The 18,694-nt window shown below is 34.4% G+C and overlaps 1 protein-coding gene across 4 annotated transcripts in view; it reads left to right on the forward strand.

Annotated features, from left to right (window-relative positions):
• The window catches only part of PTPRZ1 (protein tyrosine phosphatase receptor type Z1), a 199,500-nt gene that overhangs the window by 151,389 nt on the left and 29,417 nt on the right, over positions 1-18,694 (forward strand). For 2 of the 4 annotated variants that reach the window (XM_051848907.2, XM_051848909.2), the window contains exons 13-17: positions 4,062-4,206; positions 12,763-12,854; positions 15,300-15,385; positions 17,934-17,954; positions 18,117-18,213. In XM_051848907.2, coding sequence (XP_051704867.2) covers positions 4,062-4,206; positions 12,763-12,854; positions 15,300-15,385; positions 17,934-17,954; positions 18,117-18,213 — 441 coding nt within the window. The remainder of the gene's footprint in view (positions 1-4,061; positions 4,207-12,762; positions 12,855-15,299; positions 15,386-17,933; positions 17,955-18,116; positions 18,214-18,694) is intronic. The other 2 variants (XM_051848908.2, XM_051848910.2) reach the window with 1 other exon arrangement.

The following is an 18,694-nucleotide window of genomic DNA, read 5'->3' on the forward strand; positions in this document are numbered from 1 at the left end:
ATTGTATGACAAGATGCAAAACACTGAAACATTTTCTGTAGAAATGTATTTCATTTGTGAATATGTTTTATGCAAATTAGTTTATTGGCCAGATGTTCCTTAGAGTAGATTATTTGCAGCTTATATAATACAGAGCTTGCTTTAAATGCTAACAGGAAGAAAAGGAAAACCCAATTTCATTACGCATAAGAAATACTAGATAATTTCATTGAATTGATCGTAAGAATTTTATAATTGTTTTTTATTAAATTCTAAGGTTTTTTAAGTTATAATGAAAATACTTAAATATTAACAGTAAAGTATAATAGACTAAAGTAACATGTTGCACTCTTACTACATAAAAGTAAATATTTATAATTGAAAACATAGACATCAACCTCATTATATTTTCCTCTTTGTTATTTTTATCTCTTGAATTAGTTGTATATTTTCCTTTCAGTGTACTAGCATTAAAAGTACATGTTGGTAGAAAAGTTTTTTCTGTATTTTGACTTGGTACCTATTTAATATTACATCTTAGTTTAAGCACTTAAAATCTGGTATGTGAGAATGAATAATGAATCTGTAGGTCACTGTAATATGAATTGCTACCTACCCTCAATTATAGTAGTTTTTATTTTTGTTAGGAAATATCAGGAATGGTTCCATGTTTCTGTCTTACTAGGTAGTAACATTAAAATATTCTTGCTAAATGATACTTTCATAGAAAGACTCTGTAGCAAAATGTTAAACCTAGAATTACTGGCTGAAACTTAGCAGATTTTTCTGCAATGCACTAATTAGATATACTTAATTATTATGGATATATTCTCCCATTAATAAGGGAAAAATAATACAAACATGAAATCCAACATGATTAACAAAGTGAGATCCAACAATTAGGGGAAAAGTCTTGCTTGTTTTTAAGCAATATCTGCAAAAAAAATGTACCTTTTCTTATCCAATAATTGAATATGTCCCTTTATCAAATGCATACAGACTATTTCTGAAACTTTTAATCTGATGATGGTGGTGTTTTCCTAGAATATAGAACGCTTTCAAAGATGTGGTTCTCAAAATAATACCTAAATGTCAAATGTCGACATCTGCAATTCATATATGAATAAATTGATACCCAAAAATACTAGTACTTGACCCAGGCTGGATATGGAGTAGCAAAACAGCCTGGAAACATGCGCTTTTGGTGTCTGTCTCTTAGAGACTGCTTTCAAGATTCAGGACAAGAAGATACACAATGTTTAAGTTGTAATACTAAATTATACTGCTTTAGTTTAAAGGAATATTCTAAAATATTAGTCTTTGTTCTTTATTTCCTAATTGACTATTAGTAAATTATCATTTAGGCAATTCAAATACACTACAAATACAAATACAATTACAAAGCAGGTATTTTAGTCTCAACTAAACGGAATAAAAACAATACTATTAGTTGTTCCTCATTATACATTAAAAAGCAACCATTTGTCATGTAATGTCTCGTGAAAAATGTCTCGTAAATATCATTTAATGCTTCAGTTAAAGAGTTTAAGATCATATATCCCAAGGAATTTTTAAGAAAAGTCTATATGCAAAAGTTATATATGTGTGGATGTGTATATATGGTTCATGTATATAAATGAGGTATATTTATGACGTATATTACATATCTTATGTGCATATATCTTAAACATATATCACAATAAGTAATCAGACATAGCTCATATATATTGTGGCACATACATACATAAAAACATTGATAGATAGATATAAACACATATACACACCAGTATACATGTTGCTGTGTTTATGGTCAAGAAAGACCTGTATAATTACATACACTAGATAGATATAAACACATATACATACCAGTATACATGTTGCTGTGTTTGTGGTCAAGAAAGACCTGTATTATTACATACACTTACTTTATGTATACATTGATCTACTTCACTGGTTCTCAAATTTTAATGCAGATCAAAATCACCTGGAGGATTTGTCAAACCACAGATTGTTGGGCCTGACCACCCATAAAATTTCTGATCAGGAAGATTTGATGTGATTTGGGATAGGCCACAAATGTGCATTTATAACAAGTTACAGGTGATACTGACGTCATAATTCTGGGGACCCACAAACCAAGAATCATGGAGATAACCAACATTTATAATTAGGAATCAAAGGCTTTGCTAAACAGATTATTTTACTTGTTACCTACAAATTTATTTTTTGTTTATATTACAATAGTAAAATTTGAAAATAACCATGTCTTTGATAAAACAACAATGCTTTCCTAAATTTCATAAAGAAATTGTCAGGGCATTCAAGTATTTTCACTTTTTTTTACAGTTGTATGATTTTTACTCATACTTTTCTATTCCAATTTTTCCTAGAAAATGCATCCATTGTTACAAGAAAAACATCTTGGGAAATGTGGGTGCCATTTTTATTCCTACGTTACATTTCTTGTATGGGTGGATCAAATGCTTGTCCCATTCTGTCATCACCTTGATCAAAGATAAAGCTTTCTTTTAAATCTTAAGTTCTCTCCAGTTAGATACATCCTAATGTGATATACATTCAATTATATATCTCAAATTTCTTATTCTTGAATATTTATCTTTTTATTTAAATAAAGGGAACAATTTCATGTATTTCATACATACAGTTTTAAAAACATAATGATACTTCCCATCCTACCCTCCCTGTCTCCCTTATTCTCACCGTCCCTCCTCCTTCTTTTCTTACTTTTATTTTTTTACAATGATATACTTTCAATTTACATTATAATCACAAACTTAACCCTCCACTAAATAAAGAATTCATCAAGTAGTAAGTAGAAAAACGACTGTTCCTCAAGAGTATAGCCAAGGGCTGTAAACAATAATGAAATCTCAAAATGTCAATTTTGCTCATATACATTACCTTTTTTGTACTCCTTGCACTGGTTACCACAAGTCAGGGAAAACATAGGATATTTGTTGGTGACTGGCTTATTTCACCAAGCATAATGGTCTCCGTTTGCATCCATTTTGTGATCCATCCCAAATCGATTTCCTCTGTTCCATCTCTCTAATATTAAGACACAATATAGAAGTGTCAAATAAAACAAGTGTATAGGGATCCTGTAGATTTTGATGAGGAACTTAAATTTAGTACTTTCAGCACTTCCACAGGTGGATAAGAGATGTGTTCTTACTTTGTAACAAGGTTAGCGTTTTGTGTTAAAAACAGGTCTCACACACAATCACCTTAGTTTCCCACTGAACCACTGCAAAGTGGAGGGGACGACTACCACTCACTGTGCTGAAATTCTTTGTCACTTGGAAGAATATCTCCAGTTACAGTGACTTTCCAAATGCTAGTGAGATAATGCATGATTATAAAACAGCCATTTGACATATTTTACAATTAAATCAAGGACTGAATTTGTACTTTCTGATTATTTACACTTACATATATGAAAAGAATATCTATGATCCACTTATGCCTACAATTCATATGCTATTAGGTTTTCATTTTTGTTTTAAAAACAGTGGGTAAGATAGGCATTCAAAATAACATTTAAAACAAACATACATTTAAGATTAAAATTCTTTGCTGGATTAAAATGTTATTATACTATAAGAAGGACTATCTTAAGATTTTTTTAGATGCAATTTATTTTTCCTAATTATTTACCTAATTTCAGGGTTAAAAATGATTCCATTACAGTTAATTTTGGAAAATCAAGAGTAATTATGTAAGTAGCATTGTTCTTCCTGGTCATTTTATTTGAAAGTGGTAGCTTTCTTATTTTAATACTTCCATTTCCCTTTTTGAAAGCTTTTCAAGGCAATGCTCTACTTACTTGCACCCTTAACTGAGTGTTGATCTCTACTGGTGTATTGTGGTCCTTCAGCCCTGCCTTACTTTTTAAACTTTGTTTTGCTTAAGTTGACTTATAATCACAGACATTCTTTGCATCACAGAATGGAAATTATAAAGGTAAGTAACAGCAATGAAGGTTGCAGTTAATCGATTGAAACCTGTTGTGACTTTTCCTTCAGTTAAACATCAATTCTCTCCATTTTCTCCGACTACAGAGGCCAGTAATAGTAGCCATGAGTCTCGTATTGGTCTAGCTGAGGGGCTGGAATCTGAGAAGAAGGCAGTTATACCCCTTGTGATCGTGTCAGCCCTGACTTTTATCTGTCTAGTGGCACTTGTGGGTATTCTCATCTACTGGAGGTAAGTTGAGTGTTTGTTTTGGAAAAGCAAATTTATAAAGTTCAGATTTTATCCATATTTCAGTCAAAAGATCCTCAAAGCATATTCAAATTACTTTTACTTGAGAGCTGCTGTTAGATATTCAAACAGCTATGAACAAAGTATAGTTGGGAATCCAAAGATACAATAATAAAAGAGTCAATTGTTCTTCATACTTAAATAACTGAAGATAAAATGAAGGAACTTTGACTTTTTTTATATTTAGTATGATATTTTGACAATTACTCTTTCATATTCATCTAATATTTAAACATTATTATAGCATTTAACTAAAATCTGAGCTTTTCACCAGATAGTAAGATTTCAAATGTTGTTATTTAGGAAACACTTTTTTGATACATTAGAAAATACTGCTTTTTTAGACGAATTGTAGAATTATACAAGATACCTTATCAACCTTGCATACTGATAAAACAAATGCAAACAAAAGTTTAAAATCAAGCAGTTGAATATTATATCACATTAATGTAACCAGGGAATAATGCTAATTGTTATATTAAGATGCATAGGCTTTTAAAATTCCTTGTGGTTTACTTTGAGGATAAAATATAGCTTCACTCTTGCCCATAATCCATTAAAATACTTAAAGGGCAAGGATAATTACACTATCATAAACTTCTCATCCTGTGGCAAGCAAAACACACAGCAAACCAGTAAATTTAATAGGGACACAGTAAAAGTCAGTATAACTGTGTCTACTGGAAAACAGCGACTTTTGGATGATATGAGGAATCATTTTCTATAATCTAAGGAAAGGCATAGTACTTTATAGTTTCTGTCAAATATAATTTTTACATTTATAATTAATGTCTTTTGTTTAGCAACACCATTCTGCAGGTTCACAACACCACTCTCCAAGTAGTTTCCCTAAATAGATTCTTTTCGTTTATTTACCATATTTATAGACTTTTTCTCATGTACCTCCTGCTGTAGGAACTGCTTTTTGTAACTAAATCTGTATTTAAGAAATGAATGACAGCCACCACTTTCAAGAAATATATTCTCCTTGGTGAAAATTTTCTGTGAAAATTTATAAACATTTTGCATTATAATGTGTTATAACAGCTGAAATCTAAGAATGGTCAGAGAACTCGGCATCTTGTTAGGTAGAAGGGGCAGGGTAAATGTCAAATAAGACACCAGCTCCAACAGCTTAGGGCTCAGAAGGTAGAGACAAAGGAGAAGGAAAGTATAGGCACAGGAGCTGGATGTGTTGGAGACAATGAGGCCTGGATATGGAGCTAGGTATAGTTGGACTTCAATTGCCTAAGGTAGAATGTTTGCATGGCCAAATCAAACTTCCTTTACAGAAAGATTATACTGCAGAGTACAGAGGACAGATCCTGTTTTCATTGCACTACATGGGTTGGAAGTCAGTTTTGTCCATAATATGATATAAACAAAGCTGCCTTCTTCGATTTGTACCCTTGTGATTCCTGGATATACCAACAGCTCTTTTCACAAAAGATTACATCCCCAGCAGAATGTTTTGAACATAATATTCAATCCATAAACATTTGCCCAACAAGAATTCATACTGCTTTTCTCTCCTCTCCCCTCTAGACTTTTTGCCAAACTTCTTATCACATTGATACCATGCTTGCTCAGATTACTGGTTTCTGTCTAGTCTGATTTTCTCTGACAAGCCAATTTTTCGAGTTAATGAAAATTAGTGTTAAACAAATATAAATAATACAGAAAATACAACCAAATTCCATCTTGTAATAAATAACTGGTGGAATAAAGTTCTAATTTAGCAGTCTGCTGGTTTATAGTTGTAAGATTGAAATAATTAGAATGAGTCTTTTTTTTTTTTTTTTTTTTTTGACAGAGTGGACAGTGAGAGAGAGAGACAGAGAGAAAGGTCTTCCTTTTGCCGTTGGTTCACCCTCCAATGGCCGCCACGGCCGGTGCACCGCACTGATCCGATGGCAGGAGCCAGGTACTTCTCCTGGTCTCCCATGGGGTGCAGGGCCCAAGCACTTGGGCATCCTCCACTGCACTCCCTGGCCACAGCAGAGAGCTGGCCTGGAAGAGGGGCAACCGGGACAGAATCCGGCGCCCCGACCGGGACTAGAACCCGGTGTGCCGGCACCGCAAGGCGGAGGATTAGCCTAGTGAGCCACGGCGCCAGCCCTAGAATGAGTCTTTTAATCTCTGTTACTTGATATTTCAAGGACATTTTCTGAAAATTTGAAAATCAACATTACATGATTTGATATTTCACAGAAAATTAAAATATGGAATAGTTTTTATTTTCTGTTAGTAATAGGTCACCCCATTACATAGGGAAGAGATAAAATTATTAGTTGAAAATATATTAAGATAATCTTCATCAGATATATGATTTGTAATTATTTTTCCCATTCTGTTGTCTTCTCACTTTCTTAATGATACTTTAAAGTACCAAAATTGTGATGAACTCCAAATCTATTTTTTCACTTGCTATTTGTGGTTTTGGTATCTTATCTAAGAAAACTTTGCCAAACCCAAGGCAACAAAGATTAACTTCAGATTTTAAGAATTTTACAAAGTTGAAGGATACATGCCTCACAATTTCCAAACTTATTTCAAAGCCACAATAAAGTTTGGTGCTATCATAGTATAGACATGTGTGAGAATATCTCATGACAAGTGGAACTAAAAGACACTTAGATTGGCACAAAAATTTTTTAAATCCATGTATATGAGGGATCTACAAAAAGTTCATGTAAATGTGTATTAGGAAACACAATGCATAATTTCAAAACTTTGCATCAAAAATGAATTTAACTTTTAATTCTATTTTCCACATTTTTGAAGTACACTAATAGATCATGGAATAGAATTGAAAGTCTAGAAAGAACCTTTTATGTTTACAGTCAATGGTTTTAGAGCAGTCCTTTCAATACATAGTGCTAATGAAATTGAATAGCCATGTACCAAAAAAATTCAATTTAGTACTTGTTCTCATAACACATACAAAAATGAACTCAAAAAGGACTGTATCCTTGAGTTTGAGCTAAAACTATAACATTCTTAGAAGAAAATTTATAAACACTTTTCTACCGTAAGTTTAGTAGAAAAATAATCTTACAGTGGTATACTGTCTTCTCTTTTGTCTTATTTACCTAAATCAAAATGTCCTCCTATATTTGTATATACCTTGCAAGAAAGCATATTTTAGCAAAAAGATAAATACAGGTGATACAGCCCAGGCCACTTTCACAATTCTGCGTGGTGTCTGCCACATGGCCTTGGGCATGTCACTTACTGCCTGAGAATTATTTTGTTGGCCATTTTGGTGGGTTTCTTAGGACATTTTTAAGACATCAGTCATGTATTCTTTAGTGGTTCTGTGAGTGAATGCAGCAGGCTTATTATTGTTTCAGATGTGTATGAAGACACTAAGAAATGAAATAATACACATTTCTAGCTTTTAATTCTAAGTATTATGTGAAAAAGTGTAAATTGAATAATCAGATTACCATTGATTGATAGGACCTATGTCTACAAATTTAAAACAGTCATCACATTTCTCATCATGGCTGAGTGATAATTAGCAGGAGCCATAGTTATCAACACTTAGCACATAGATGTGAAGACATTCACTGCTTATACAGAACAGATGGACTATAGATACTGAATCTTGTCATACATTAAATAATATGCCTTGAAATAATTTTCCAGATGTTTTAAGGTATGATTTACATAAGCTAAACCGTAGGTTTAAGAAATGCAAAATGACTTCGACAAGGAAAATATTCCAATAATTATTTTTAAAGGAAAGGGGAAAAATTCTTGAGATCTTTTAAGAGTCAGGGCTTTAAAAATCAATACTTTTCAGCAAAATAACACAACATCAAAAGTATTGTAGAAAAGAACATTCCACAGATATAATTGTTTTGACTGGGAGGAGTGGGAAGAAAAGTGATTTGAATTCTCTCTTGATCTTAAATTCAAAGTCATGGGTCAGTGAGGATAGCTGCTAACCAGGCTGGAAGCTTCTTGGAACAAAATTGTATCTTAAGCCCAGTGTCACTTCCTACATAGGACTGCTCTGGAGAATATACCTAAGCAATATAAAGACATCCTCCATTCATAATTCAGCCTACACTATTTTAATTTTTCCCAGCAACAAGCTTTTCAATATTATTTCTAAGGTTCTTTATGGAAATTACTGCCAAGTAGCAATATTGGGCCAGTTATTGTCTTCAACAGAGACTTGATTAAATAGCTGGAAAGGGTAGAATTCCTATTTGCCCAGTTAGTGCAATGAGTACTAGCAACATTGTAAACATTAAGGCTAATGTGTTTTTGCTTCCACTTTTTTATATTCTGTTAGATGCTGCCCTGTTGCCATTCTCTCAGAGTAACTGTCACACCTTCTATTATCCATTCATTCGTCCACTTTTCTCCAGCTAAATATCCCATCTCCCTCCCAAATATTTTGTGATTAAAAGTTGTCCTGTCTCAGGCTGATTCTAGCATCCACTAGTACACACTGAGGGAGGTAGCAGGTGATGGCTCAAGTGGTTGGGTCCCTTACAACACACATGGAGGACCTGGTTGAGTTCCAGGCTTTTGGCTCTGACCTGGCCCAGCCGTGTGTGGGCATTTGGAAAGTAAACCTGCAGATGGGAGATTTCTCTATGTCTTTCCAAAAAAAAATAGTGCATGATTTTTTTAAAAGCATACTTCAAGCCCAGTGTTTTCATATGAATGTGTCAGAACATGCTGCACCCATTGTTGCACAGAAAAGCCAAGCTTTTCCTGTAGTTTCTATTTAGTCTTGTTTCAATTCTGTTCACATGAACTTTCAGTAGGACAGGTTTTACTTGTTATTGCTTTTTTCACTCATGGGACCTCATCTCTCCCACTCCTCATCAATTTTCCAGACTTGTTCCATTTTCCAGGATATGAACTTCATGCTGGGTTCCTTTAAACTTCATTCCACACCCACACATCTTTGATCCATTCTGTAATGCATGTTCTTTCTTCAAAATATTCTTTTATTCTCTGTCTGCATCTGTATTCTCACCATCTTGGAAAATCACAGCAAAAGACTAATATTTGCTCTATGCCTGATTACTTTAGGGACTTGGGGTTCATTTGTTTTGCTTGTGACATTACATTTATAAATAAACTATTTAAATATACAATACTCCTACTTATAAGAGTCGAATCACTGAACAGACATTTGGGGGTACCTGCAATATCAGAAACACTCTTCTTTTTTTTGATTTTTGCCTCAATATTTATTTATTCTTTTTTTTAAAACTTTTATTTAATGAATATAAATTTCCAAAGTACAGAATATGGATTACAATGGCTTCCCCCCCATAACGTCCCTCCCACCCGCAACCCTCCCCTTTCCTACTCCCTGTCCCCTTCCATTCACATCAAGATTCATTTTCGTTTCTCTTTATATACAGAAGATCAGTTTAGCATACATTAAGTAAAGATTTCAACAGTTTGCTCCCACACAGAAACATAAAGTGAAAAAAACCGTTTGAGTACTAGTTATAGCATTAAATCTCAATGTACAGCACACTAAGGACAAAGATCCTACATGAGGAGTAAGTGCACAGTGACTCCTGTTGTTGACTTAACAAATTGACACTCTTGTTTATGGCATCAGTAATCAACAGAAACACTCTTCTTAGCACTGAGGATTAACACTGCAATAATTAAGAAAAAGTTTTTTTTTTTTGTCTGTGTTGCTTACTTTCTGATGAGGGGAAAAGAGCTATAAACATATCAAAAAATAAACGCATAAGTGGTAGAACAGACAGTTCCCAACTGAAGATGTTATGACTTGGGGTTGGCACTGTGGCATAGTAGGCCAGGCCACCACCTTCAGTACCAGCATGGTTTATGTCCCAGCTGCTCCTCTTCTGATCCAGCTCTCTGCTCTGGACTGGGAGGGCCGTAGAGAATGACCCAAGTGCTTGGGCCCCTGAACCCATATGGGAGACCCAGAAGAAGCTTCTGGATCCTGGCTCCAGATTGGTTCAGCCCCAGCCATTGTGGCCATTTGGAGAGTGAAGCAGCAGATGAAAGACCTTTTTCTCTATCTCTTCTTCTCTATGTAACTCTACTTCTCAAATAAATAAATCTTTTAAAAAAAAGATGATATTGCTTACAGTTTTTTATTTTAAAAAAGATTTATTCATTTACTTTTTAAGTCAGAGTTACAGAGAGAGAGAAGGAGACACAGAAAAATCGAGATCTTCCATCTGCTGATTCACTCCCTAGATGACCACAATGGCCAGAGCTGCACCTGCCCAAAGTCAGGAGCCAGGAACTTCCTCCAGGTCCTGAGCATGGGTAGCAGGGGTCCATACATCCAGACCATCTTCCACTGATATATGCCGGCCACCAGCCAGGAGCTGGATTGGAAGCAGAGCAGCAGGGACATGAACAAGTACCCATACGAGGTGCCAGCATCACAGGCAACAGCCACACCCACCAAGTCACAATGCCAGCCCCAGTCTTTCATTTTCATAGTGATGCAAAATTGATACATATACAGTTGGAACCATTAATTCTGAATACTGAGCTTTTCCTAGACTAGTGGTATGTAGAATGAAACATGTTTGCAGTGCTAGGCAGTGACAATGAGCTGCAACTCCCAGTCAGCCACACTATGAGGAGCGTGAACAACTGATATTCTATGGTGTACTCTGTTGCTGAGCTATGGTGTTAAATAAGTTAGGGATATTAAGTGCACTTTCAGTTTATCACACTTTCAGCTTAGGATGGATTTGTCAAGACTTAACTCCATCACAAATTAAAGATCATCCGTATTTCAGATAGTGATGAGTGCCTCAAAGCAGAGCAAAGGGCAAATAATAGTGACTCAGTGGGATGGGCTGACACTTTCACTGGCATGGTCTGCGGGATCTCAGAGGAAGAGATGTTTGGGCAAATGCAAAAGTGATTGAAAGGAGGAAGGCAGACAAGGGAAACAGCAAACACCAAAGCCCTGCCAAAGGACATCTTCAAGGGAGAAGGAGAGAACCAGGGTGGGCTGGAGCCGATGAGTAGGGGAGAGAAGTTTAGGAGATGAAGCTCCTAAAGTACATGAAGATTGGTCATGAAAATAGTACAGCCCTTGCCAAAATAGTGGAAGGAGAAGACGTTTGTCCTTGCACTTAAGATACTGGTTAGGAATACCTAGGTTCAAGCCCTGCTCCTGACTCCAGTTTCCTGCTAATGTGCACCATAGGAGGCAGCGGGTGATGGCTCAAGCAACTAGGCTTCTGCCACCCATGTGGGAGACCTGGTTTGAGTACTCTGCTCCCAGCTTCACCCTGGCCCCGGGGCCATCGGCAGCATTTAAGGAGTGAACTAGTGAATGGTAGTACGTAGATATGAAGATAGAAACGTATATACATACACAATCTGTCTCTCTGCCTCTCAAATACATTATTTTTGAAAACTAAAATAATTGAATAGCATTCTAATTGCTGTGGGAAGCCATTCAAGAAATTTACACATGTAATTGATTTGCTGGAAAAATATTTATATGTAGGTAGTATAATTGTATAAGAACAAATTTATATTAAAACTTAGAATAAATAACTTTATAACTTTGAAGCTTTCAAATGAAAAGTGAGATTGACATTTTCACACCAACAGATCTCTCTGTTTTAACTACTTACGAAGAATACTCAGATAAGTTAAACTGCCCCCATGAGAGTGTGTCATTAGCAGTTTTAATTATCTAATTTTTTAAAAAATTAAGCATGGTTTGTGTTACTGTGTAGCAGCAGTTGGTTCTTTGATCTTCTCAGGAGTTTGTGGTTTGCTGTTACCAGCTGTTATTCTTACTATCTGAATGAAAATAGATTTAGGTGACACCGTAGGTCATAGCTACTGTTGATTCTAAATATGCTCATATTCTCAAAATGCTTGGCAACAGCACTTGTATGAGCTGGAAAGAAAATGACCCCTGATTTTGGTTGCATGCTGATTATTTCCTCACCAAAGTCTGTCACTACCACATCATCATGCAATATAGAGCTTCCTTCCTTTCTCATCCAAATATTACCCCTGGAGAATCTTGTTTCTGCATAGCCTTGCTCTCATTTCCTTAGCTCATTGCCTTTCGGTAGCCCAGTCAGAAGGACATGGTCACTTAAATGTTGAGTGCACAGCTTTGGGTATTCCTTCCTTTCCACTCTTCGCTTTGGTCTGTAGCAACAGTGGAAGAGGACCTAGGGCCCCAAGGTTTCCTTCATCAGGGAAGTGTCATTTGGGGCTAGCTTCAACTGCAAATGCCTTCCTGCTTTCAGGAAGTCTGATACCTGCTCTCTCTTCAGCCCCTCACACAACTAAGACAGATTAAGTTTGGAGACCATAAAACTGTTTAATGTCTTATGCTTGTTAAAATAGATTTGGACCCAACAATCTTCCTTCTGGGTATATATCCACTTATGTTTTAAGTATTTCCACCATAATTTTCCAGCAGTTCAGAGGTTGTCTTATTGTCCATGGCAGCTTGTAGTATAAATTGCTTTCTTTTATTTCCAGGAAATGCTTCCAAACTGCACACTTTTATTTAGAGGACAGTACATCCCCTCGAGTAATATCTACACCTCCAACACCTATCTTCCCAATTTCAGGTAATAGCCTAAAGTGCAATCATGAGTAGCTGGTAGATGGTGAATGAGAAACAACATCAGAAGGTTTCGGTTCATTGGAATACTTTACTAGTAATTGTTATGCAGCTTAATACAGATCTATGTTACCTAAATATTTATTGCATCATTATATCAGGCACTTTGGATCATATTGTGCTCTCATTCATTTAAGGCATTCTTAATCACACCAATGAGATGGCACAGTTATAATTTTCAGGAGTAATATGTTAAAGATATAAGCATTTATTGCAATGGAATATTAGTTAAGAACAATGCTGAATTTCACTCTCTTCTATTCCTTTAATGGAAACCTAAGCAACAAAGCCAGACCAAATCAATTCAATAAACATGCATGAAAGAAAATAACAAAAATAAAGTGTACTTCCTTTCTGAATATTTGAATTTATGTGAAAAGAAAGCTTCTTAATAAGCACGTTAGGAAAAAGCTATAAAACAGTAGTAGTCACGGTGGCAACTAATGAACACAAATAATATATGATTGTTTGAAATACTTTAAGTGTCAAGATGTTGGGCAGTTGAATATTTGGGAAAACATTGACTATTTTTTATCAAAATTTACCTGAATATCAATATCCAAAAGTTTTATAGAATCATTTTGATTAAGATACTCATTGACCATAGAGTTCCTGTAAGTAAAATCATAGCCACTTATTTAACATTTCATAAAATCTCAGTGAAAAGTACTAACAAAAAGAAGTTGTCTAGAAATATGTGAACTATGGAAGCACTGGAAATAGAGGATGGGTCGAGGACATAGAAGGCCATAAACTGGGAATACAAATGCAGAAATTCACCTCTGTAGCCACTTCATACAAGCTGTTTTTTAACCGGCTGAGACTCTTTATATCATTTCCAGAGATTCAGGTTCTCCAAGATGTTCTCTTCTGAAAGTTTTGACTAATACAACAGAAAAGATGGGTGAACATTTGGACTGGCAGTCCAGATGCTGGTGAGGGCACCGTGTCTCACATCAGAGTGTCTAGTTTCATGTCCTGGCTCTGGCACCTGACTCCGGCTTGCTGCTAGTGCAGACTCAGAGGCAAATGGTGGCTCAAGTAATCAGGTTCTTGTCACCCATGTGGGATTGAGTTCCTGGTTTCTGGTTCTCAGCCCAGAGCCATTGTAGGCATTTGAGGAGTAAACCAGCAAATGGAAGAGCTTCCTCACTGCCCCCCATCTCTCAAATAAATTTTAAAAGTTTAAAAAAAATGTAAGTAGTAGTCTGCTTATGAAAGGAGATTGTGCAGGGTATCCTCGGATTTGAAGGACAGTTGTAAGAACTAATGATTTAGGTGTGCCATATTATTTCTGTTTTCTTATCTAATTATATGAGCTACTTCCAGGCAAGATCCTTCAGTGGGTGTGAAGGTGGAATTACACCTTTTCCTAGTGTACCTTAAGTTGGACTAACTAATTCAATTTTAGCATTCAAGTCCACTCATCTAAGAGAGGGAGAACAGATGGATTCTATTTTTTTTATCAACAAATTCTTGGTAACTGAAGCTTAAAAGTATTAGATGGCCTAAATGCTGAACATCTGTTGATGAAAATAACTGTTTCTAGCGAAATGTGTTTGATGTTTCCTTGTCAGAGAAATCAGTTGTGAAATTGCATACTGTGAACTAGTAACGTGCTTAGTCTAAGAAAGTCTTTCCAGGAAAAGAAAAAAAAATTGAACCAGTTAAAATAATTTGGCCCTTTCACAATTAATTAACAGATCCAGTGACTTTGTTTACATAGCATATTTTCATGTTAGAATTCTTGAAATTTTACAGATGAAAAGTCTCAAAGTTTTTTGTCATCATCCTTAATGACTATCCTGCATATAAATAAATCATTTTTAGAGAGAAGGAAAAAAAGGTTTTAAATGTATATATTGTATTAAAATTGATTTTAAGACACTAATTTGGACTATTCTATAAAACTGAAATTGTACTGTATATTATGCTTGATGCATGGTAAAATTGACTAAGATACTCATTGACCTTAGGGTTACAATGATAAGATTACATCCATTAATTAATTGCACTATAATTGAATTGTTTCTGCAGGTCTTTTTTTCCCAGTCTTTATATGGAAACCCCACTCACGTTAAAGAAAATTGTACTTGAAGAGATACAGTCCATTTGATAAACAGATAAACAGAGGTGCCCCTTTAGGAGAGTAATTATAAACTAACATTGATTACAAATTATATTTCCATTAAAGTATAGGTGGAAAAGAAATTCCTGATCACATTGCATTTCTAAAATGCATCTGGTGATTGTAATAGACTTAGAGAAAATTGATCATTGTTGCTTAACAGTTGAACTTTAAGATTTATTTGGGATTGTAAGAATTTCAAGTTGTGGCATATTTATTTCTATTAAATTATACTTTCTAATACAGATTTTTTAATTCACTTAGATGATGTTGGAGCAATTCCAATAAAGCACTTCCCAAAACATGTTGCAGACTTACATGCAAGTAATGGGTTTACTGAAGAATTTGAGGTATGATTTTAATATGTATATTTTAAGTAAAATAGAAAATAATTAATTTAAGATTCAGCAGTAGACTATATCTTGATCTAAAGACATTGAAACCATTTTCTCTTCTGTTGAAAATATTAGTTTCCAAATTATGTGTTTAGGAAGTGTGTCGTGTCATAGTCATCATAAACTTTATAAAATAGATTTTTCATTTAAAAAAAAACAAATTGTACCAGTAGAAAAATAAAAACATGATTAATTCTCTCCCATAAAATTTTGAGTTATGGTATTCTCTTTGTAAAAATTGAGATGGGTAACACCAGTTTATTTTAATTTAAATTCCATAAATTCTACTGAGCTACTAAATTTCATGATTTTCAGTCAGATTACATACATATTCTTAATTGTTAAGTATTATTCCAATGCAAATACAAAAGTTAAATTAGATAACTTTCATGATATAAGGTAAAATCACGTCTTCTCAAGACAAAATGCATTCCTTAAAAAACCCTGGACTGCATAACCAGTGAAAAATATTCCAGTGCTATTCTATTATATATTCCTAGATAATAGGAACAGGAAGTTTTACTGTAAATTTGTCATGAATTATCAGCTAACCAGACTTTTTGAAATAGAAAAAGCATAAGCCCAAAGTTATTAACAGACATAAAAAATGAAAGTTACCATTAGTGGACACCCCCTATTGTGTCATCAGACTAATGTTTCCACGTTCAACCTTCAAATCTTGGAGTAATTTGAGTTCTTTTTTTTTTTTTTTTTAATTCCTATTATTGAAGAAATCAAGCTCCATGGAAGTTCATTAACAATTGGTTCATTGCAAAGCTGGGTTCAAACCAGGTCTGTGATTTAAAAACAGGAGCTCCTTGCACTGTTCTTGCATCAGGCAGTATTTAGCCTCCTCTCTGGCCGTTCACCAAGAGGGAGCTCCTAGGGTATTGTATGACCCCCTGAACCCCAAGGCGCCTTGAGCACCCTTGAAGTGCCTTGAGTTCTGAGTCTGATCACAGAATCCGCACCCACCACCCACAGCACCCAGCACCACTGCCCAGGATTTAAACCAATCCAGATATACTACGACAGGAAAATGCTGGACTAAGATGCTTTAAGAAATTACAAGAAATGCAAGTAAATTGTGGTATGTTTACCTTAAATCTAAAATACTAGACGCCAGTTCATTTAATCTCCCAAGAAAATTTAAATCGTAGCTACACTGAATAAGTAAACAGTGTATAGTAACGCCAGGTAAAGTGAAATACTATGAAGAATTACATATTTAAAACATTAAATTATATTTTTCTTACCATAAGTTAGAGGTTACTTGTCACCGTCAATGTCAACTCCCTGCCAACAGAGAGAAATTATTAGGCTAACATCAAACAAAACTGTAATTGCAGTAGGGAAAATATGTCAAATATGGGTTTAATCTTCCAAATGGTAAAAAAAAGCAAAAATAGAAATTTTATAGTCAGAGTTGGTGACAGCACATATACAAAGGAAGATTTATGGTGCTTACTCTATAAAATCATTTTGAATATTGTTAATCAGTCTACAATAATTAAATTAATATAATAATCTCATATTTTTACTCAAGATTATTTTAATTCTGCTGCTTATAACATAGTCTGTTTCAAAGAAACATCTTATTAACTTAATAATTAGCTTAGTAACTAATAATGCTACACCTTTTAAGTGGTTCCTGTATTAATTGGTTTTGATTGTTCAGTTGATTTGTTGCAAAAGAGACTTTAAACACTTATTTAGAAAGAGGCTGGGCCATTCGCTAATGCATCAGATTCACAGTTATGTTCCATACTTTCTCAGAAGCTATAATTAAGTTATATTATCTTAATACTAAATAATTATAATTTATGAACTAATACATTTAGATAGAAAATATCTGAGAAGCATTTTAACTCACTTTAAGAGAAAATTGACAAAATAACTTTTGTGTGCCCATTGAGGTTTAAATAAAAAAGGTCTACTAATCAAATATATATAGAAAATATTGAATATTACTTAAATTTTCTTTCAAAGTGACAGAGTATTGTGATTTTAGAAATTGAGGAGACTTGTAATTTTTGACAACCCAAATCTGTTACAAACCACCTAATAGGAAGCTATTTATGCTTTAAATTAACTCAAAAATATTTTTAAAGTATCACTAATTCAGAGTTTCAAATAGTGTTATAGTAGACAAATAAAATTATATTTGAATATAACACAATCCATCTATTATGGCAAAATGTGTCATAGATAATGTGATATTTTCTCATTTGCTTTTTAAAAGTTCATCATATTATTACATCACTGTCCCCTTTTAAAAAGTGTTATTTTTTCCTTTTACGTAATTTTAAGATTTCAAATTGTTAGACATTTTGATTTGCATGCAACTGTTTGAAACATTCTGTTTTGTTAGTATTTGACGAATGTATTTATTGCATGATCATAGTTTTCCATTGTAAACCTAATATAAACACTTTTTTTTCTCATTTGTCGTGTGCTGTGGAATTTGATTTCTTTACTTTTTTGGCATTCATTCCCTCATTAGACACTGAAAGAGTTTTACCAGGTAAGGCATTATTTCACTGCATTTTTTTATAGCCAAGAAGTAGTTGTAACATGTAAAAAAAATTTTTGGATAGATTACTTTGTTTTGTCTTCCTTATTATATTTTAAGGCACTGTGTTCAAAAGAACACATGTTCAAATGGCATGCATGCAATTTTTTACAGGAAGTGCAGAGCTGTACTGCTGACTTAGGCATCACAGCAGACAGCTCCAACCATCCAGACAACAAGCACAAGAACCGTTATATAAACATTGTCGCTTGTAAGTATATCCTTCACTCAGCTCTGACTTGATCGTCGTTGTCATTGCTGTGCCCTTGAACACTGTCCTGAAGTCATCTGACAGCAGACTTCCTGTGACTATTTCAGGAATAACTTATATGAGACAACTCGTGGAGCAATAGCACTCCAGCTTACATCATTTTCCATTAATGGCATCTGTTCCCTTTCAACAAAACAAGCTCCAATTTCATCCTATCCTTCCTCCAGATGCTGGGACTATGTACATCTGTGTCGTGTTGTTTCTGTCTACCCTCATTGCAAACTTTTTTGTGGATTTACTAACCAAATGAGATTCTCTTTAGATGTTCTTTTTCTTCTACCTTACCCATTTCCTTCCTTTCTTAGCATTCTTCGTGTTGTCTTATAAAGCACAGGTTGAATGCCTTCTTTGTATTGCTGTGTTCCACTTGTTTTGTTACCTGTTCCCTCTCCCTTTCTTCTCAATGAGAAGCTACCTGGCT

The sequence above is a fragment of the Oryctolagus cuniculus genome, chromosome 3, assembly GCF_964237555.1.
Source record: "Oryctolagus cuniculus chromosome 3, mOryCun1.1, whole genome shotgun sequence".
In the NCBI taxonomy this organism is placed as follows: Eukaryota; Metazoa; Chordata; class Mammalia; order Lagomorpha; family Leporidae; genus Oryctolagus; species Oryctolagus cuniculus.